The sequence below is a fragment of the Clavispora lusitaniae genome (assembly GCF_014636115.1).
Source record: "Clavispora lusitaniae strain FDAARGOS_655 chromosome Unknown tig00000038_pilon, whole genome shotgun sequence".
Lineage (NCBI taxonomy): Eukaryota > Fungi > Ascomycota > Pichiomycetes > Serinales > Metschnikowiaceae > Clavispora > Clavispora lusitaniae.
Window position 1 is genome coordinate 438920 of NW_027093976.1, and position 21184 is coordinate 460103.

Genomic DNA, 21184 nt, shown 5'->3' on the forward strand with positions numbered 1-21184 from the left:
GCACGTACATCTTTATTCTTTCTTACTATTAGTTTATTGTTACTGTATCGGAAGAGGTAAACCTACATCTGCATGAATCATCGGCGGTAATTTATCTCAACCACTTTTTCCTTACTGATTGATCTTATCTAGAATGGAATGAATTGGTCTCTGAGTCGTCTTCGATATTCATTTGATTTCTGATTATAACACCTCGCTCACATAAACCCACACGGCTGAGGGTCTGAAATGAAATTACGCAACTCATTACCATGCCAAGTTAATTATACACGCTCGGACAGGTATCTGTCCTATTTTATTTACCATCGGTCCAAAAGTAGAAGGATGAACATGGAAACAAAGCTTCCAATGCTCAACAGCTTCGTTAATGCACATAGACCTTAGTGTTTTCTCACAACACCAGATGCGTCAGCCTGTTTCAAAATGTGTTTCTTGTAATCGTGGATGTTTCCTGGGAACTTCGATACCTTTGAATCCTCGCTGACCCAGATCTCATTACATACTCTTTCGATCGTGGAGACATCGTGCGAGACCATCAAAACACCACCCTTGAAGTTAATCAAAGCGTCCGCAAGTGCGTCCAAACCTTGGGTATCCAAGTGATTCGAAGGCTCATCCAAAATAAGAATGTGTGGCTGGTTCATACAAAGCGCCGCGAACGCAACTCTCGATTTCTGTCCTCCCGACAACAACTCCATTTTCTGCAAACCCAATGTGCCTGTAATACCAAAGGATCCCAAGTGGCGTCTGTACTCCTCGTCAGATTTACCGGGGAAAGCTTTTGCCATCCACGAAACAGCAGAAAGGTTCAAATCCATAGAGTCCACATGATGTTGCGCAAAGTAACCCACCCGCAATCTGCCGTTACGAGAGATGTGACCCAGTAATGGCGAAAGTTGGCCCAAAAGTAATTTTAACAAAGTAGTCTTACCTGTACCGTTACCACCACAGAAGGCAATACGCGAGTCCATCTGGACATCCAAGTCCACATCCTTCAAAATAATCTTATCTGGAGAGTAGCCAAAAGTAACGTTGTGCATTTGCAAGATTGGTGGCGAAAGTCCATCCGGATCTGGGAACTTGAACGTGATAATCTTGTCGTCTTCTGGTGGTTCCAAAACAGGCAACTTCTCCAACTTTTTGATACGGGACTGGGCTTCCAGCGATTTCGCCGCATTGTATCTGAATTTGTCGATAAATGCTTGTAAGTGCTGTCTGTACGCCATTTGGTTTTCGTACTCACGGCGCTGGTTCTTGATTCTCTCTTCTCGCGTAGCGTAGAAGGAGTCAAAGTTAGAACCACGGTAGTAGTCCAACCGTTCCGAGTGTTGGTGGATAATATCTGTGGCCACTTCATTCAAAAATGCTCTGTCGTGCGAAACAACCAAGACCGTACCAGAATATGTTTGCAAATACTTGGCCAAATACGTGATGGAAGGAACATCCAACATATTGGATGGTTCGTCTAGCAACAACAAGTCGGGCTCACAGAACAAAGCACGTGCTAACGACAATCTCATTCTCCAACCACCAGAAAACGAGTTGGTAGGTTTGCTTTGAGACTCTTGCGAGAAACCAAGTCCAAACAAAATGGATGCTGCTCTACTCTCAGCCTTATCGGACTCCATTTCGTATAATTTTTCCGTGATTTCCTGCAAGTGCTTGTCCAAATCACCTCTTTCATTGTCTAGCTTCACCACCTCGTTAGAACCTTCTTCAAACTCGCTTCTCAACTTCTCAATCTCGTCAATTCTTTCGGTGATCTTTTGTTCTTCCTGGATCAAAGTTTTACGCCAAACATCGGCGTCTAAAACTGCCTGCAAAGCTGGCGTATCGTCGCCTCGGAGTTCTTGTTCAACATGCAAAATTGTAATATGTTTCGGAATCGTCAATTCTCTTCTCGACAAAGCACGCAACAAAGTCGACTTACCAATACCGTTCTGACCGACCAAACCGTATCTTCTACCGTGGGCCAAGGTCAAGCTGGCATCGCTGAGAATACGTTTGCCGTCACCCACATACAAATCGAAATTGTCGATTTTGATGTCTTTTGATTTTCCTGCGCTCGAACCAAAATCAAGCGGGTTGATCTCCAAGTAAAAGGAGTCGTAGTCCTCGCCCTTCGACTCGTTCAACAACTTGGAAGCCTCGTACTTGACAAACTGGTTGTTTCTCTTGGCCACCTTCTTCGCAATCTTTCTCTCTTGCTTCTCCAACTTCTTTTTGTCAACTCTACTCTCCACTTGTCTCCCGGCATGAGAAATGTCTCTAGAAGCACCAAGAAGCGCCAAAGACGAGTTGATGTCTCGCTTAGAATTGTTCTGTTTCAACACATTGACATCCAAAAGTCTCTTGGATTTGTCTCCTGTGATCTCCAATTTGGCCATATTTTCCTTGAGCTTGGCCGTGAGCTGCTCGGAAACAGACTTGGTGAGCTTTTCCACCTGGTCAGCCGACCCGCCAGCGTCCACCAACAATTTTTCTAAAAACCCAAGCTCTTTCGCAATATCAAGCTGTTGGGCAGAAACAGAATCTTCAGTGGCATGGGAAATATGCTGGATATAACCAACCGCATAGTCTGAAACGATAGGATCCACAGAAGGCACGGCTCTACGCACCTGTAAGCTGACGTTAGACATTACTGTTTTTGTGGTAAATTCTTAGAGCTCACAAAAGTTTTCTGATAGTGTGGGAGGCACGGATGCAGAAAATGTAGAAGGACCAAGTATATTATACATATATACTTATATTGAAATAAATTCATATTGAATTGTATTTATTCTTTTTATTCTTTTTATGGGTTTTATTCCTACTTTGATTTGCGAAGTTGCTCTTGTCGTAAATATTCTTGTCATTCCAGCTCATATTATCGCACCCATTTGGCTTACTTGGAATACATCTAATTACTGCAGAGTTTCTGTAGTGGCATAAATTTGTTGTTCCTTCAACTTGAACAGTGTAGTGGCTACTTTTCTTGACGAAATAAAGTTTTAACCCGTACATGATTGTAAGATTCGCTTCTAACTCAAAGAGAAAAATCCTCTTCTACATAATTTACTATAATAACCTTCCCCATTAACTGCACATTAAATAATCAAATTGTCCTCATCGTAATCGTAAGAGTCTAATGGAGTGTCTGTATATGAAGGAGTTCCCCTTGTAAATTTCGTCTGCACGACGTCTCTAAGTCCATTCACAGCACCTCCCACTCTGCCCCAGAAACCAGAATTCTCTTCCACAGGGTCATCATCGTCGTGATACGAATCCACTCTATTGGACAATCCGCCCAGCAAAGATTCATTGAATGCTCTTCTATTGGATTCATATGCCAGATCAGCAGCGGTGTTCAAATTGAAAGGACGCAACAGCATAGATGCGGTCAGCTGGCGCTTATTCATCTCCATGGCCACAAGTCTTTTCGCCTCAACAATAACAAGCTCTTTCCTCTTGTTCTGAGCATTCTCCAAGTCTGTTGCTTCATTCATATTCTCGTCATCGTCAAAATTTGCCCACGAGTCGTAGAAATCAGAATTGAGTCCGATCCGCAGCTTGAGCTTGTCGTAGACATGGAATGTGGTCAACACAATCGGAATTAAAAGAAGACGCGGGATCCAATTGTTCATCAAATTGAACAAGCCTGTCAAATGAATAGACTTTCCGTACCACTCTTCAAAAATCGACTGTCTGCTGGTAAATAATGTGATGAAATTATACGACAATGGGATTGTCAAGCGTGCAATGTAAGAGGCGTAGAAGCACGTCGACACCGGATCAGAGTGGTGCGGCACCAAGTGGTACATGTTGAAGACTTTCAATTTTGCAAGTGAGTTGAGAGCACAAAACAACATGTACGAAAACACGAGAAACGAAACAAGCCCCTGTGTAAGAGTGTGGTTGTGGATTCCTGTTCTGTAGATGACGATATCCATGAGAGAAAGTTTGGTGGAGTGGAAAAACTCCGACTGGATCAAGATAAACGAAACGCAAAGAAGAGCAACAGACAAAAGCCGACAGAGTACAGGCTTGATGTAGCATTGAAAGTAGAAGCTCATTGCAGGCAGCAATAGTCCACTTACAGATCTCATGATTTGGTTCCGTTCATCTGGGGTCAGCGCTGCTTTAGCTTCAAGAAGCGTTTGCAACTTTGTGATTTCTCGGAGTAATGTGTCGTACTCAGCCATGTGCGCCAGAAGCTTATATTGGTGATTCTGGAAGTTGTACGCCAACTGCGTCAAGAAGGCCTCCGACACTTGGTCGCGAGAGATGTGTCTCGTTTCGTTGTTGACAAATTCCCGAGTGACCGACTCTCGAATGTCGTCTGGCACTTTCTGGGCGAGGCTTAAGATCCAGTCACGGAAAACAATGTCCAGCGTCGGGTCCGAAAAGGTCTTCTCCAACACCAACACCTGGATGACGTTTTCCTTGAACGACATCTTAGTGTCTTCCAAAGTATCCACCAACTTGGGCACTTTCAAGTAGTAGTGGTTCAAGTTCTGGGTTAAGTTTCCCTCGAGCCACCGATTCCGCGGAATGGTGATGAGCCCGTGGGCCATGAGCCAAAGCGCCAACACCAAAGCGTAAATGTGCGAGAGCGCAATCACCATCGACTTGAGATGGCCCAAAGTGAGCCCCACTTCTAGCATGAGATAGATTGCACCCGCAACCGCCACGAGCAAAATAAGCCCCTGAAACTTAAGGTTGGATTTCAACGAAGAAATGAGCTTCTTCGTCTTTAGGCGGTCGCCCGCACGGTAGAAGTCTTGTAGAAGCGGAAGAATCAACCATGTCAAGGAAAACGTGATCCAGTAGTTAGTCTTCCACATGCGTAGCATGCTCAGATCGCTGATGTCGAAGCCCGGAATTGCACTCCCGGCGTTATGTGAAACATAGTCTGTCGGTAGAAGAATGGTGATGGACAATGGCATTGCCACAGCCGCCATAACCGGAATCAGATAGTAAAGAGGATATCGGAAAAGTTTGATGTGGAAGCGAAGAAAGGCGAGCGACGTGGCGCCGGCCAAAGTGTAGCATATAAGCAAGGGAATCCACATTTTAGCGATTTCCTTTAGACTCGAATTGCTGATACCGATAAGCAAAGCCACTTTATGTCACGCTTGGATTAAGGCATACAAGCCCGTTTGCCGTGGTGTACGGGTGTCCCACCTGTCAGGGTTCGTTCGAAAGTTCGGGGAAGTTTAGGAAGCGCCGGGATGCATGGAATTTCTCACCAATTACACCTAGCAAAGTAACACGACATCTGGTTTAACGCTACTTCGAAAAAAGTGAGGACAATAATTTCTGCACCATTCAATTACCCTTTTCCTCGGCGAAGATTCGAACTGGCTGACGCACTAGGCAACTATGGATGCAACAACTAAAGTGGAAGACATGGATTCCGGAAACGACAAAACTGAGGACACTCCATTAAGCGAGACAAGGAGTATGCAAGAAAGCGGTGATTCTAAGGAGCCAAAGGTAGAATTGAAGGAGGAGGCGAAAGAATTGAAGGAGGAGCCGAAAGAATTGAAGGACGAATCAGAAGAGTCCAAAAACGATATAAGCAGATCCTCTCAAGGTGACACAATCTCAGAAGCCGCCGAAAAGAGCATAGCTAACGAGAAGGGTGAGATTGCGTCGGACGCTGGGACAGATTTGAAAGAGCCAGAAATACCGAAAGAACCAACAAAACTGGATGATCCAGGAATGCTGGAAGTTTCAACAGGATTGGACGATTCAGAAATACTGGAAGTTACAGCAGGATTGGAAAATTCAGGAATACTGGAAGTTACAGCAGGATTGGAAAATTCAGGAATACTGGAAGTTTCAGCAAAAGCAGAACCTTCTGAAGACGTCCAGCCTCAAGATATACCTATCAACGATGTCTCCACAGATTCATCTCCATCCGAGGACGGTACAGCTCCCCCAGTACCCGAGAAAGACGTGCCCAAGACTTCCACAAGAAAGAAAAAGCTGGTCGGCTTTGCACCTGAGCCGGAACAAGACTTGAACGAACACCACAAGTTCCTAGAGCAACGACGTAAAGAGAAACTTCAAAGCAGCCCGTTCTGGAAAACGCCACCTGAATTTGCTCATCTCGAACGTCACAAGGAGGGGCCCAAACCTCTACCGACCTTTTCTAAAAAGAAAGCTCCTCGGGTCAAAAAACTTGAGGACTTGAAAGACCTTCCTACCAGGGCCGTGAAGGAAATCTCCGTGGTGAATAAGAATACCGCATTGAATTTCTTCTATCATGAAATTAACGTTCCTGTTGGCCCGGACAGAATTTTGGTGGATGTCAAGTACGGGTCTTTATCTTCTTTTGATCTTGAGAAACTCTCAAAATACAAGCTCAATCTTTCCGAAGTTCGAGTGGGACTCGGCTACGATTTTGTGGGTGAAATTGTTGGAGTAGGGAAAAAGTACGAAAACCATCCAAGCCTTAAAGTGGGAACGTATGTTTTTGGTGTGGTGAACCCGGCAGACAAGAAGGGGGCACTTCAGACACTTTTGATTGCCAATCCGAAGGACGTTCTCATCCCTATTTCACAGGAACTAATGGAGGCCATGAAGAAAGTCAAGTTGAAACTTACGTTCAACCAACCTTCATCCTTTCTGGTAGAGGGCGATGAACTTGACTCTGACTCTGATCTGGATCTGTCCGATAATTCAAACTCTGATGACGTTCCGCCGACTTTACCTCCCAAGCAAGATCCATGGGCTGTGCTGTTTGAACTCGCCAAGTTTTGCACTTTTTCGAGTTTATACTGCAGAGCCAAACAAGCGCTTTCGTTGATGGAAAGTGTTTTCAAGAGGGAAGGAGCCGCAAACATAATCATTAACGGCGCTGACACCGGGTTAGGATATACTTTGGCCCAAGTAATTGCCTCCAGTGCGTACAGTAACATTTTGCAAAGCTACAATGTGATTCTTGTTGTTCAAGATAGCAGTTCGAAACAGGTTCGACGGCTCGCTGATCGGCTCAATAGTGGAGGTTTGAAGAAGTTCCATGTCTTGCCATTTGACCTCGAAAACGAAGACCTTGTTCTTCCAGGGGAGAAGGTGCCAATTAACTACAAGAAACCGCGTTATTTTGCCACAGAGCTCCTCAATTGCATGTTCCAGGCCGTGCCAGAGCTGGAGAAGATCCTGACGGTCAATGTGGACAGAACGAAAATCGATTTGTTCATCGATATCATTGGAAGCAAGAAAATGTTTCAGTCAAACATTGACATGAAAATGCTTGACCAGAACCATTTCCCAATGCATGACAGATTGGCCCCAGGCGTGAAAATACTGAGCTTATTTGGAAAGAGCAAAGAACCATTGTTCACCAAGCTATTGAGACCCAAGAACACTGGTTCGGCGTTCGTGTCATATTGTGATTTTTCTATTTCCACACCAAGTTATTCTGTCGACAAGTTAGTCGATAAAGCCAATGCTGGGATCTTCAACCCGTGGGGCCTGAAATGGAGCTCAGAAATAGCCAACCTGTTTGTGTCAAAGTACAACTACTACACGTTGTTTGACTTGGAAGTGCGGAAAGACTGGGTTAACGAAGCGTTACAGTTGGTACTTTCCAATGAATTGAGAGTTAAAATTGATCATGTGGTGGACTGGCGTAACAACTTCCGCCAGTACATTGAAGAAATGAAAGAACGTGATGGCCAGACAGTTTTTAGGGTCGAATCGTTTTGATATCAATACCGAATAGTGAAATGAAGCTTGCTTACGAATGCACGAATAATGAACCTAATGTAGGAGGAAGAACAAACAAGCAAAAAAAAAAAAAAAAAAGTATACACGGCTGAAGATTCCAAGAGGTTTCCAGGATCAATACTTCCAATCATAGAGCCAAAGACTTCTATTTCGATAGCAGAAGGAAATAATCAAGGTTTCAGACTAGTAGATTCCTGAGTTTAACAACGTTATTTCTCTGGTGTAGTGCATGAATCTATGGGTTGTAGAAATCCGTTTTCATATCATGAAGACATAAATTCAAACAAAATATAAGTTTACTTGAGGGATTGAGAGAGGTCTGGTATTAGTTTCTTTTTCCATCTCTGAGCGAATGCTAAACGTCATCCTATACTAATATGTTACAGTATTAATTGACCATGCTTGTTAATCCTCTGAGCCACCATTTCTTCAAAATACATTCCGTGTCAATATGCATTGCCGTAAACACCAGCTACCCTGTGGAATTTACAGTCGGAGAAAGGAAAAGAAGGCACATGTCTGATTGAACCATAAAAGTTTCCGGTGCAATCAGCCCTTGGGCCAATAAAGGGCCTAGCCAATAAGCTGCGATCATAAACCAACACCTATAAAGTACAGATGTCGTACTGACCAGTCCAACATGCCCAGTAGTTTGACACCGAATGCACAGTTCACTTTTATCGTACTTTCTTTTTTTTTTTTTTCTTTTTTTTTTTTTTTCAATTGCAATGCAAAGAAGAATACACAGTAGCAGATCGGAACAGGCAACGACTCCGATTAAACTAACTAAGCAAAGTAGTCGTTGTACATATGCACACTACAATAGGACAATGGAGACCTTATTCTAGATTCGCGAGGTGGCAGAGAATGCAATCTCAAAGCGTCGAGAAAAATAAAAATCCACAAAATAATAAGGGCCATGAGACCAAACCAGCGGTTCAAGAAATGCACAGTGGCTTTCTGTACTTTTCACCAAGCAATGTGTTCGCCAGATGAGATTTGGCCCAGAACTGGAATCGTGCATAAACGATCTTGCCCGATTGGGACGCCGGCCAAATCACACACGGGACGCGAGCCCAAAAGGAAAACAAACCACGTCGAGAATCGCCGAGAAGCAGGGAAAAACAAATCCCAATCGGGGAGACGCCGCCCCGAAAAGTTAAAATAAGGCCCGTTTTTTCTCTTCGCGTCGCTTCAACAATCAATTAGACTATTTTTGGCGCGCGCGCTGCATGAGAAGACTAAAGAGACGCACTGCGAACTTCTTCTTTTAGAGCGGCCACCACATATAAAAGCAGGCGCCTTGCAAACCGCTTCTTTTTTTCTTGTGCTCTTTTTCTTTTTCGCGCCGCCCGCCGCTCGAACTTGCCCTTCTTTCTTTTCTGTCCTTCCTTTTTTTCCTCGCCTTCGCTCGCTTTCCTGGCCCATTTCTGTCCGTCGCACTAGACAGAACAACAGGCGGGCGCCAACCCAACCCAGAATTTACAGAATCCCGGCGTGATTGGAGGAAACACGAGAGGTTGCAAAAAAAAATATATCAATAACAACAACATCCAGCAAACAGAAGCAAACCCCTGCCCCTGGCGTCAAAAGAACAGGCGAGCGCAATTTGCAGCCTGTCGTTGCTGAGCAAAAATATTTCCTCCACAATAGTCGCACCTCGCACATCTCGCATTATTTACCTCCACGCCGAAAGTGTCCCACCCCCTCCTTTATGCACGGCCATGAGTTCCATGAGCGTCCATTCTCTCATAGACAAGTTCTCTGGTCATGATGAGCCTCCACGTGTCCGCAGCGGCCCGCCGGCGCTGGAATCGTCGGCCTACGGCAGACCCCAAGACCAGCCTGGTGCCCGCCGGTCGCCCCAGCACAACCCGCAAATGCAACCTCAGCTCAACCCACAGCCGCAGCCGCAGCCATCAATGCCTGCGCAACTGCAGGCACCGCCTGTGTTTCAGCACCAGCCGCCCACTCCGCAGCCGCTGTATTCCCAGCCGTTGCCGCCTCCTACGTTGTCTCTGGCCATGGTCACAGGCCCTGCGCACCTTTCCCTTTTGGGCCCTGAATTTGCGCCCATGCCCTGGTCAGCATATGTGGAGGCCCTCCGTCTACGAACTGAACAAGAGCGAACGCGCCAGGCCCTGCTCAGGCTTGAGCTTGCATCGAAAAACTTGGCCATTGCCGAACTAGCGCTTCGCAACGATGTGCCTCCGCATCTTGTGCCTGGAATGTGTATGGGGGCAGAACCAGACCGGCCTGCTGGCCGCCAGAAGTCCCCTCATCTTGCTCCGTCGCCACATCTAGCCCCATCTCCGACATTGACGCGGTCCTACGAGACAGACAACGCCAGCCCCGTAGCGCCAATCAACTACCGCTTTGGCGGAAGCAGCAAACCTCAAGGAAACTTGCGCCGGCCCCTCTCGCCTGCGAAACTTGGCGCGGCCGCTGTAGCCAATTTGGCGCAGCCTGTAACGCCATATCGGCCATCCCACCGAACGCTTCCAACGCACCAGAGGCATTTTTCTATGCCCACTGAGACACTGTCGCCTCTGAAAGCTAGTGTCGACCGCAGAAGGCACCAGACGCTGCTTAGTCTGCAGCTTCAGCTGCCAACAGGTTCTTCGGCGCTTCAGGTGCGCCCATTACCAGCACAACCGCTCCGCAAACATACGAAGACCAATCAGGTGCCATCACAAGAGTCAATGTCATCATTCCAGCATGTAATACAGTTCCATCACTGGCGTCCAGAAACAGATCGGCCCGAACGCGAGCAAACCAGTGTTTCATCCACACTGAGCCGTGGTCTGGTTTCACACAAGAGACACAAGAGCAATGAAATGTCGATCGATATTCTGGTGCCGCAGGAGTACGCACGAGCTGCAGTGAAACGGGAAAAGAACGAAGATGTGCGGCAGAAGCAGGAGCCTGAACGGACAGAAGACATATCCATGGACGAAGTGACGATCACAGAAAAGCTGGAGCCAGCTCCAAGCCGCTTCCCCCACGACATTCTTCTGGAGAACACATGAAAGTCCGCAAGTAAAGGGCATGTTTCGTCACTGAAGCGAGCGTGGCGAGTTTGCGCAGTCAAATCCCACTATTTTCCACGTTACCTCCTACTTACAATTGCATTTCCTGATATTTTGCATTACTGCTTAGCTTGATTGATTGAGTTTCATTAATTGGGAACCGTTAAGCCCCGATAAGCCGTAAGGCGTCTTAAATTACGTCCTCATCACATCATTCATTATAGTCATCATCCATGCATTTCAGCATCTCTACTACATAATTTTACATTCATTTACTCATTTCATTTATCACACTCTGAATATAGTCAACATTGATACAGCAAAAGCGATGCGTCTATTTCTCTGAATACATTGGGTCAGCCCGTACAAAAAGCAGTTTGATGAACCATTCTCTTGTTCGATGAGAGGACTCATCTGTGGAATCGGTACAAGGTTATTAAAATAATCTTTGAGAATAAGAGAATTTCCATTGGCGATTTTAGACATTTGAGTAATGAGCGTTTGCATTGCGATGAGATAGGCCTGGCGATTTTAGACATTTGAGTAATTGGGGTTTGCATTGCGATGAGATACGTCTTGGAACAAACTATTCGAGGTTCAGATAAAACTTTTCAATGTTGACTTCGAGATTCTATGCATGGTTAGTTGTGCCTAACTGGTATAACCTTCCAGAGGAACTAGAAATCCAGATGAGAGGAACATTCCGAAACGAGAAGACGATCAGGACCAATCAGCTGACCGAAGCACCTACAAAGACTGAAACTGTCGACGGCAGAACCGATTTGGGTGGCCAGGCTCCTGGTCAGATGAAGCGCTTTGAACCTCATTCTTCGAACCTTCATTCTTCGATCTTCGACTCTTCGATTCGTCGAACCTTCATTCTTCGATTCTTCGATTCCTCGATTCCTCGATTCTTCGATCTTCGATTCTTCGATTCTTCGATTCTTCATTCTTCGATTCTTCGATTCTTCGAACCTTCGATTCTTCGATTCGTCAATTCTTCGATTCTTCGATTCGTCGAACCTTCGAACCTTCAATTCGTCAATTCTTCTTCATTCTTCTTCAATTTCCGACGTACGCCGCGTACGAGTCGTCTGCCATGGCCTCGACCTCCGCCACGTCCAACACCACCATCTCGTCGCCCGTCTGCGTGTCGTCCACCTTCTCGAACGTAATGTCCTCCTTGCGCAAGCCGGCCGTTTCCTTGCGCACGTCGTGGGCAAGCTGCCGAAGCGCCCCCTCCGACACGGCGTCGCTGATGAGCCACAGACACAAGTCGTCCAACCAGATCTTGTCGTACACATAGTACACGTCGTGGAAACGGAAGAGCTCCTTCACGTGCAACAACTCGCGGAGCACCATTCGCTTGCCGCCCCGAAGAACGTAGTACACGTCGTCCCACGTCTTCATGGCCACCTTATAGTGGCGGTGGAACGGGTAGCACAAGGCGCGGCGCACGCCGGCCACCACGCACGCCTTCAAGAGACTGGCCGACGCCTCGCTGTGGATGTGCAACTGCGCGTCCAAGAACGCAAACTGCGGCACCAACTTGCCCACGGTCCAGGCGCTCTCGATGTTGCGCTCGCCCTCGTTCTCGCGGAGGTCGTAGAGGTGGGCGAAAAGCACCGACACCACGAGCGCGAGAAGCTGCGCCCGGTGCCACGGCTCCACCAAGTAGCTGCGGCGCGGAAGCTCGAGCATTTTCTTGTGCTCGTCATGCGAGAACTCCACGGGCACCACGGTCTCGCGCTGGTCCTCGGCCGCCGCCTGCTGCTTCTTGTACCACGCCACAAACTGCCGCGTGGCCGGGCACTTCCACGCCAAGACCCCGCCAAACGCCTTGTCGTCGTCTGCAGACGGGTGCTTCTCCATGATGTAGTCGGCCGCATAGTACTCCGGGTCGAACTTGATGTTCTCCTTGATGAGGCGCTCGAGCACGCGGTCGTTGGCCGCGGCCGACTCCGGGTCGCCCAACTCGTTAATGTCGTTGCCGTTGGCCACAGACACGCCCACAAGCTGGCTGTAGGCATTGTTGAAGCCGTAGCCCGCCTGCGCAAGCGGCGCCTCTGCCTGCGTCTGCTCGATCTCCCAGTCGTGCGCTTCGGCTTCCTGCGCCACCTGCGCCGTGTCCGAAACGTTGTTGGTGACGTCGAGCTCCTCAATGAGCGGCTTGGCCGCGGCAGCGGGGCCTGTCTCGTCTTTTCGGGCGAGAAGCTTGGCCACGAGGTCCAAGTCGGGGAAGTGCTGGCCGCGGATCTCCTTCGGGAGCCGGATGTCCACGGACGACGTTTTCAGGTTGAACTCGGCATGCGACCGTTCGTCGTCCACCACGGAGAACGGGAGCCGGAGCCGAAGATAGTACGGCGGAAGCGAGAACACGAAAACGTCGCCGTCCGCAACCATCTCGATGGCCTGGGCCGAAAAGCGCACGCTGGCCACTTTCACCGTGATGAAAATGTACTCGTCATCTTGCGAGACGGAGAAGGTGGGTGTGATCATGGAGGAGGAAAGATTTGGGACACTGTTACTTCGACAAATTAATGGTCAATCTCAAGATCAAGATGGAGGAATTGAGAAGATGGAGATCAAAATGAGGAGATCACAATGACTGGAGGTCAAAAGACTGGAGATCAAAATGACTGGAGATCAAAATAACTGGAGATCAAAATACTGGAGATCAAAATTAATTAGAGATCAAAATTAATTAGAGATCGTTAATTGGAGAGATTGTCGAACAAAGTTGATTGAGCTAATCTGAGATAGTGAGGATTGTAAAGATTAGCAGACTAAGATTCGATGACGGCGTATCTGGGCCTGCGATGCCCTCAGTATGCACTCTCATCCATTTCTACAAAGCAAGGAATTCAGGATAAGAACGAACAAAGAAAGAAGCAGAAGCCAAAGAAACAAATCAACAACTCACAATTCACAAATCAACAAATCACAAATCAACAAATCACAAATCAAACGAATCGACGAATGGACGAATCAAACAACATTTGTCTACTCCTGCATCCGCCTACACTATCACAGACTCCATCGCACCCACTTTTCCTGGCCATGTCTTCTGCCGAGACCGGAAAACCGGAAAAAACCGAGAAAAAACGCCGTTTCGTGGGTCGCCGGGCCGCCGCAGCACTGGGGGCTGCGCTTGCGCCGCAGCGCCGTCCCGTGGGCCGTGTGCTCAACCAGATCCCCCAGGACATTTTGGACGACCCAGACCTCAACGAAAGCATCAAGCTTTTGCCGTCCAACTACAACTTTGAGATCCACAAGTGCGTGTGGAACATCCGCAAGCACGGCGCGTCGCGCGTGGCGCTCCAGATGCCCGAAGGGCTTCTCATTTACTCGTTGGTGATTTCGGACATTTTGGAGCAGTTTTGCCAGGTCGAGACCGTTGTCATGGGCGACGTGTCGTACGGCGCCTGCTGCATCGACGACTACACGGCCCGGGCGCTCGACTGCGACTTCATCATCCACTACGCGCACCTGTGTCTTGTGCCCATCGACGTCACCAAGATCAAGGTTCTCTACGTTTTCGTGACCATCGACATCGACGAATCCCACTTGGCCAACACCCTCAAAAAGAACTTCGACCGCGGCGCCCACATCGCCTGCTTCGGCACCATCCAGTTCAACCCCACCATCCACAGCGTGCGGGCCCGTTTGGAGGCCGACGCCGAAAAACCGCTTTATGTCATTCCGCCCCAGACGCTGCCGTTGTCCAAGGGCGAGGTCTTGGGCTGCACGTCGGCCCGGCTCGACTCTACGATCGACGCCATGGTCTACGTGGGCGATGGCCGCTTCCATCTCGAGAGCGCCATGATCCACAACCCAGACATCCCCGCATACCGCTACGACCCGTACTCGCGCAAGTTCACGCGGGAACACTACGACCAGCAGCAGATGGTGGCTGTCCGGACCGACGCCATCAACACGGCGCGGAATGCCAAACGTGTCGGGCTTATCTTGGGAGCCCTTGGCCGCCAGGGCAACCCAGAAACGTTGGCTCGGCTCGAACGGGTGTTTAGTGCGGCCGGGATCGAGGTGGTGAAGATCATCTTGAGTGAGATTTTCCCGCAGAAGCTCGCGATGTTCGACGACCTAGATGCGTTTGTCCAGGTGGCTTGCCCTCGGTTGTCTATAGACTGGGGATATGCGTTTGAAAAGCCGTTGCTCACGCCGTATGAGGCCATGGTGATGATGGAAAAGGATGTGTGGACAGACGGGTTCTATCCGATGGACTACTATAAGAAAGATGGGTACGGCAGAGGGAAAGTGCCTGAACGGACAATTTAATAGATGTGCGAAGACTTCATCATTTGCTGACTTAGGAATCGCTACTTCAGGCGTTTCTGTTCCGAATCTTTTATGAAGATGTCTATAAGATGCGCATTAGCAATTACGGCTTGATGTATTATTTCACGGTTCAGAAAACTGCCGGGATTTAGGAACTTTTGGGATTCTAGGAAATGTCTATACTAAAGAGGAAAGTCCCATTGGCAAGACTACTCATTGTTACAGTTTTCAACTGGCCGTTTCTGGTAAAGATATGTCAAGTGACATTGCGCTCTGAGAAGGACTTGTTCGAGTCATTCGATTGTGATCACCTTCCATACCCTTGTAAATAACCGTGCGTTTATTTGACGCAGATCAACGTGTGAATTTGGTTAAGAGATTACATGTAGTAAAAATGAATTTACTTGCCATATGGACTTGAAACTGAGGCAGTATTATTTGATATGTAACCAAGAGGTCTTTTATGATGCAGTCTGAGATAGGTCAATACTTCTTTGGATTCGAGTTGGTAGGTCTAGTGCCGTTCTTCCTGTACTGATATTGCTTTGAAGGATTGTGCCGAAACGCTAAACATCCGTTCCTGGAACTTCGACACCAAGCAACGTGGCCACCTCTGTTGTGGTCCATGTCAATAACGGCTCGCCTAAAAATTCAACCACAATGGCCGAAAATAGTTTGTAAAACTTGGCGAATTTGAGAGATGACGAAGTAATGATCTCATTGACGAGCATAGGACTGTTAAGTTTCATAAGTGACAGCTGAACATCAATAAGCGCCGATGGAAGAGCCTGCTGGATCACTGTGTTGGTGGAAGACACAGTTTCGGAAGTAAACAATTTGTTTTCCGTGATGGACTGATATATTGACGGCTCGAATAATTCGTCGTCCATAGGACAGATCATGCCGACAATATTGTAAAAGTCAGTGAGATTACAGTCCCTCAAAAGCGTTTGGAGCTGAAGCTCTTGAAGATCATTGCTGTAGTCCGAGATGCTATGGTTAACTTCCAAAACCTTGTCGTTGAGAAGGGCGAGAGGCATGATTTTGGTAAGCACCAAGTCCAAGAAGTTGAGGCGGAAAATCAACACGTCTCTTTTCGTAAGCTCCTTCGCTGCCAGCGCAAGGTGCTCGTTGAAAATACCAATGGGCTCGTTGACAATCAAATCGAGGAACTTGTTGTGTTCCTCTTGCGACAAGCCGAAGATTGTGGTGCCGTTTTCTGCGTCGATCATGGGCAAGACGTCCGAATAAAAATCCACAATCCATTCAGGCGGCTGCAAGTCCGGCGACAAGTCCATCTGGGCCTGGTTGGAGTTTTTCACTGTCATCAACCGGTTGTTTATGGTCATGACAAGCTTCGACTGCGCCAAGCGGATGGTTTCTCGCACAACATTGCAGATGGAATCGGCATGCTCCAACTTTTTATACATGAGGAGGTACAAGTCCAAGTGGCTGTAGATCTGATAGAGCATCGCGAGTTTTGTTTCTGCCGAGATCACCTTCTCTATCTGCGCCCGGACAGGCTTGACCAACGCGGAGAGAATTTTCGGCATGATGTTTTCGATGGTGGAAGAAAACTCGGCGCGGTTCTCGAAAACATTGTTGACAGTGTCTGTCTCGTTCACCACCACAGAATGCACGTACGCTAGCAAGTCTGCCACGTATTTGGCCGAGTCGTGCTGCGAGTAGAAAACCGGCCGGGCGTCGGCAGGAAGAGACGAGCCCGAATCGCCCTCGCCTGCTTGCAAGTTGAAATCTTGGATCAAAGCCTGAGACCGAGACTCCACAAACACGTCCACAACCTCGTCCAACTGCTTCGGACGCTTCATCAAGTAGCGGAAACACAAATGCAAAGAGTCCACGCGGGCTCTATTCCCGAGCAGAAACATGTTCGACAACGTTCTCTTACAGAAGGCGGTGATCTTGCCAAGCGCCCTGTCAATGAGCTCGTTGTTTTTCGCCATCACCTGGAGCCCAAGCTGCGGGTTGTCGAGCGCAAGAAGAAGCAGGCATCTTTCGCTGATTGCTTCGGCCCGAGCCAAAGCGGCGAAAAAGTCATCGTTGATGTCGTTGGCCGAGAGAACATACTCCTCGTACTCGTTGAGCGTGAACTGGCGGCGGAAGCTGGCCAAGAGCGCCTTCTTGACGCCAAGGAGCTGGTTTTCTCGCGTGAGAGCGGCCACCTGCGCCGAAATACGGGCGCTGTCGCCGTCATCCGAGCCAAGCAACTGGCCTGTCTCCTCCACGGTCTGCTGCATCGCCGCCACCTGGTCGCCCAAGCTGCGGAGCCCCCGCATGGGACGGGCGTAGTCTGCAAGCACAGCGGCCTGGCTTTTGAGCAAATCCGCCTCGATCTCGCCGCGCAAGTTTTTCCGGGCCATGGACCCGCCAACGCCCGGATCAACCATGAGAGCAAGATTGTCGAGGTGGCGCTCCAAGCGGGAAAACACGCTGGCCGTGAGCGAGTCCGACATGGGCGGGTTCAACGCCCGGGCCAACCGTTTTGAAAGCGCTGATGTTCGGACATTTTCCGTTTCGGGCGCAGGCAGAGCAGCCAGTTCCGCAGCAGGCGACTCGAGCTGGCGGAGGGAGAGCGACGCGTACTTCTCGGCGAGCTTGGTGGGCGCTTCTTCGGCGGTCGTGGCCGTTTCTGGCGTGTGGCCAAGAAGACTTTTGAACTGGTTGAAATGGGCGAGTTTGGAGCCCAAGTTTTCGATGTTGGACTTGAGCGGTAGCGAGAGCGCCGGCTGCGGCGAGGGGAGCGCATCGGCCTCGGAAAAGGTCTCGAAGGCGACGAAATCCATGGGGGTTTTTCTTCAAAGTGAAGATTGGTGTTGTGCACTATTATCGCGCTTTGAATAGCGAAGTAAGAAGGAAGGTGGAAAAGTTCAAATGTAGTGGGAATTCCATAAGGAACGTTATTGAAACTTCGATTACTTTGAAAACCAATCTGGAATGGATTGATCGAATATATGACCAATGGTACTTATACTATCAATGGTACTAAACTATCAATGGTACCAATACTATCAATGGTACTAATACTATCAATGGTACTAATACTATCAATGGTACTATAAATGGTACTATAAATGGCACTATCAATGGTAACTAATACTATCTATCATATTCATATCGTCTACAACCAGAAGCGTTAATAAATTCGAATTGTAGAACGGCAGAAACACTAACAACAGACAATTGAAACGGTATAGAAGGGTTATGGAAGTGCGATTTTACTGGTTACTCTCAGAATTTTGGACAGCAAATTCAACTGAGCAGAAGAGCATTTCGACTCGTCTGTTTCCCGGATCAATCCTCTGCTTGTTTTTCTGATTTAGTCGTTTCGTCTTCATTACTCATACTTTGATCACCTAACACCAAAAGGGTAAATGTATCCAACTTTAGTTTTAACCACTTGTTTTACTGGTAGTACCTTGGATAGTCTGGCTGTGCCTATTCTCTTTGAGTGATAGCTCTAGCCGGATTTTCTTCGATTTTATCGCAGGATTCTCTTCACCTTTCCGGAATTTCTCCACTTTTCTTGTTGCCTGAATTTCTTTCTATACTTGTTAGCTGGATTTCGTTTCTTGCCTTATTCCATCTTCATCGCCGCCATTATTTACCCTGCTCTAACATGCTTAGTCTTAACCTCTACTTTGTAGTCTCGCATTTGGCATTCTCCTATCTCTTCCCTTCGCCGCCTATAGCGTTTCTAAACTCGAAGATTTCGACTCTCTTCTGAAACTTGCATGTTATCTTTAATCGAGGATGGATATTTGCTTCTTGAAGCGTCGAAGAGGCTCTTCATTTAGTTCCAGGGTCTTTATGTTTGTCATTATGCCACCCATGGTCTGAACTGGTTTTGTCCTCTTGATTTTAATACCAAATGCGTGAGCTGTTTTATATGGCTTGGATTTGATTTTTCTAACTTTTCTGCAATTTGCCTTCAAATGTTTCAGACTTAGTGATGTAGAATGCTCCTTCCAATCAGAAAGACGAAAGAGAATCCACTAGGGCACTTGAATACAGAATTTCGAGCTTTATCGTTAAACAGGATGTAATTTATTTTCTTCTTACTTATGGCCCCCGTTATGTTCGCCCATTGTACTCCTTACTTTTTAATTTTTGATTTTTTTTTTTTTTTTGGCTTGTGGTGATTCTATCTTACAATTGGAATAGGCAAATCGTAGTTCACTCTGAGTAGTAAGCTGAGATTATTGATTTTGAACAAAAAAAAAATACTGATTTGATATGAAAGCTTCTAATTCAAGGTTGCAGTGACGTTTCTCTACCATCTCTTACTTGTCGATGATTGTAGCGCAAGAAAAAAACGAGTTCAAGAGAAAAGGGAGTTTAGTCTTCTCTGTTTCAAGTATTTATGATACCATGAACATGAAATAGCAACTAGTGATTTGCCCGATTTGAAAGTACAAGAAACCTTTATGTTGACAATGTATTTCCTTTGCCAATGAGAGCTTGAGTTTTCCTGAAACCAACGATTTATTCAGCTTCAGCAATACAGGTAAATTGTGATAGTCTTGTTAAGAAACTCTAATACTTTATGGGCCAAATATGTATGAATAATCATCCTGATGTTTCAAGGACAGAGTTGTCCTGGGATATAGGATACCTGGAATATAGGATATCCACACAATACTTAGTCCTCAAGCTTCAACTGAGTTCTGAGTGTTTCTATCCTCTGTTAGAAGAATCTCGTTTGGCCATTTTCTCTGAATTCGAACTTCTGATTTGCCATATCTCTTATTGGCTTTCAAACATTTCATTCACAAGGTCTGAGTGAAAGGTGATAATTGATTTATAAAAAATGACATGGATAGAACACTGGTTAGTGCTAATGGTCTATTTTCATTTTTGTGTAGAAAGTCGGATGGAAAGGTTTGTCTTGCTACAATGGAAGTTGGTCTAGAATTCTCAACTCTGATTGTCACGTCAAACCACATTCCGTAAACATAAAAGATACTCTCCTCCAATTTTTCAGCCCTAATATAACTATAAGACTAATCATTTAAGCACAGAGAGAAATACTGAACATCAGATGAAATACAATTGGGCCAAGCTTCTCGTTCAGTTCTAAAAGTGTTCCTGGAAATTGAATTGAAGCGCAACACTTTGCCATAGATAAACGACTACTTCAAGTGTTTGCTTTCATTTTAAGAAAATCATTTGAGATGCAATTCTTTCCACGTGTTCCGTATTATTTTTGAATTCAGAGGGGACTTGAGATGAAAAGCATTGGGTGTTGAAAAATGGGCTAGAATAGTGCTGGAATAGTGGGCTGGATTGAGGAGCTATGATGTTGGACTAGAATCATATGTCGGCTGTACTAGCCCCGGATAAAGACTAGATTCTTAATGAGCTATATCATATGAAAACGAGACTAGAGTTCCTACTAATTGTGAAATTTGAGATAGAGAGGGAAGAGAATGTCAATTGGTCTAAGTTCTTGAAGAACCTGAAACGTTAAGTAGAATGAAAACATCAAGATCGGTTTTCCATTGAGAGATGGAAGTTCAGGAGCGACCTCGTCAGTAGATTTATTTACATGTGTTTAAGAAAGTGGTCCAATTCTGACTAAGCTATTTGCAAAGAGTTAACTTGCAAACTAAGCGCATATCAAGCAATACCTCAATCTTTCCCGGATGAAAAGCGGGCAGAGGCAACCCAGAACAAGAAACATAAAATGGAAGAAACAAAACAAGAAAAATGCAAAAGAATCCCAAAAAATGGAAAAAAATGGAAAAAAAAAAAAAAAAAAAAAAAGACACTGAACAAAGAACAATAGCACTGGTCCACACCATCTACATCAGAGGCATATTTTTTTCTCTTCTATTTTTGTCCGCAAGCAAACCGGCACCTTCATTCGGAAAACCTCCGGAAAACACCTATGTGTTTTGTTGCTTGCTGATTCTGGAATGACAGACCAGGCGGGGATTAAGCCGTTATGCATGACAAGTGGAGATTGCCCGATGCAAAGAAGCCTCTTTTGACGAAGTTTTCTAGCGCGTAGCGTGGCTGAGGCTGGGCTGCATTTGCATACCTGGATCCGTTGAAGACAATGGAGAAAATTTTCTTGTGAAAACTCCCCGGAAAAAGTGAATGGGCAAGGAAGCGTAAGA

General features: G+C 46.8%; 7 protein-coding genes across 7 annotated transcripts; 3 read left to right on the forward strand and 4 right to left on the reverse strand. All coding sequences in view use genetic code 12, as the record gives it.

Moving 5' to 3' along the window:
- Positions 1–380: 380 nt before the first annotated feature.
- On the reverse strand, positions 381–2639 carry GCN20 (putative AAA family ATPase; the record flags this gene model as incomplete). The annotated part of the gene is made up of 1 exon (XM_002618584.2): positions 381–2639. One exon carries the CDS (start codon positions 2637–2639, stop codon positions 381–383), a length of 2259 nt encoding a protein of 752 aa, XP_002618630.1.
- A 447-nt stretch (positions 2640–3086) lies between these two features.
- On the reverse strand, positions 3087–5051 carry FOB63_001326 (LMBR1 domain-containing protein; the record flags this gene model as incomplete). The annotated part of the gene is made up of 1 exon (XM_002618583.2): positions 3087–5051. The coding sequence occupies one exon, from the start codon at positions 5049–5051 to the stop codon at positions 3087–3089; it is 1965 nt and encodes a 654-aa protein (XP_002618629.2).
- A 310-nt stretch (positions 5052–5361) lies between these two features.
- On the forward strand, positions 5362–7695 carry FOB63_001327 (uncharacterized protein; the record flags this gene model as incomplete). The annotated part of the gene is made up of 1 exon (XM_002618582.2): positions 5362–7695. The coding sequence occupies one exon, from the start codon at positions 5362–5364 to the stop codon at positions 7693–7695; it is 2334 nt and encodes a 777-aa protein (XP_002618628.2).
- Positions 7696–9440: 1745 nt separating this feature from the next.
- FOB63_001328 (uncharacterized protein) lies at positions 9441–10745 on the forward strand (the record flags this gene model as incomplete). The annotated part of the gene is made up of 1 exon (XM_002618581.2): positions 9441–10745. One exon carries the CDS (start codon positions 9441–9443, stop codon positions 10743–10745), a length of 1305 nt encoding a protein of 434 aa, XP_002618627.2.
- A 1062-nt stretch (positions 10746–11807) lies between these two features.
- Positions 11808–13244, reverse strand: FOB63_001329 (Hsp90 cochaperone; the record flags this gene model as incomplete). The annotated part of the gene is made up of 1 exon (XM_002618580.2): positions 11808–13244. One exon carries the CDS (start codon positions 13242–13244, stop codon positions 11808–11810), a length of 1437 nt encoding a protein of 478 aa, XP_002618626.2.
- A 561-nt stretch (positions 13245–13805) lies between these two features.
- DPH1 (2-(3-amino-3-carboxypropyl)histidine synthase) lies at positions 13806–15044 on the forward strand (the record flags this gene model as incomplete). The annotated part of the gene is made up of 1 exon (XM_002618579.2): positions 13806–15044. The coding sequence occupies one exon, from the start codon at positions 13806–13808 to the stop codon at positions 15042–15044; it is 1239 nt and encodes a 412-aa protein (XP_002618625.2).
- Positions 15045–15610: 566 nt separating this feature from the next.
- Positions 15611–17848, reverse strand: FOB63_001331 (Golgi transport complex subunit; the record flags this gene model as incomplete). The annotated part of the gene is made up of 1 exon (XM_002618578.2): positions 15611–17848. The coding sequence occupies one exon, from the start codon at positions 17846–17848 to the stop codon at positions 15611–15613; it is 2238 nt and encodes a 745-aa protein (XP_002618624.2).
- Between the last annotated feature and the right edge of the window lie 3336 nt (positions 17849–21184).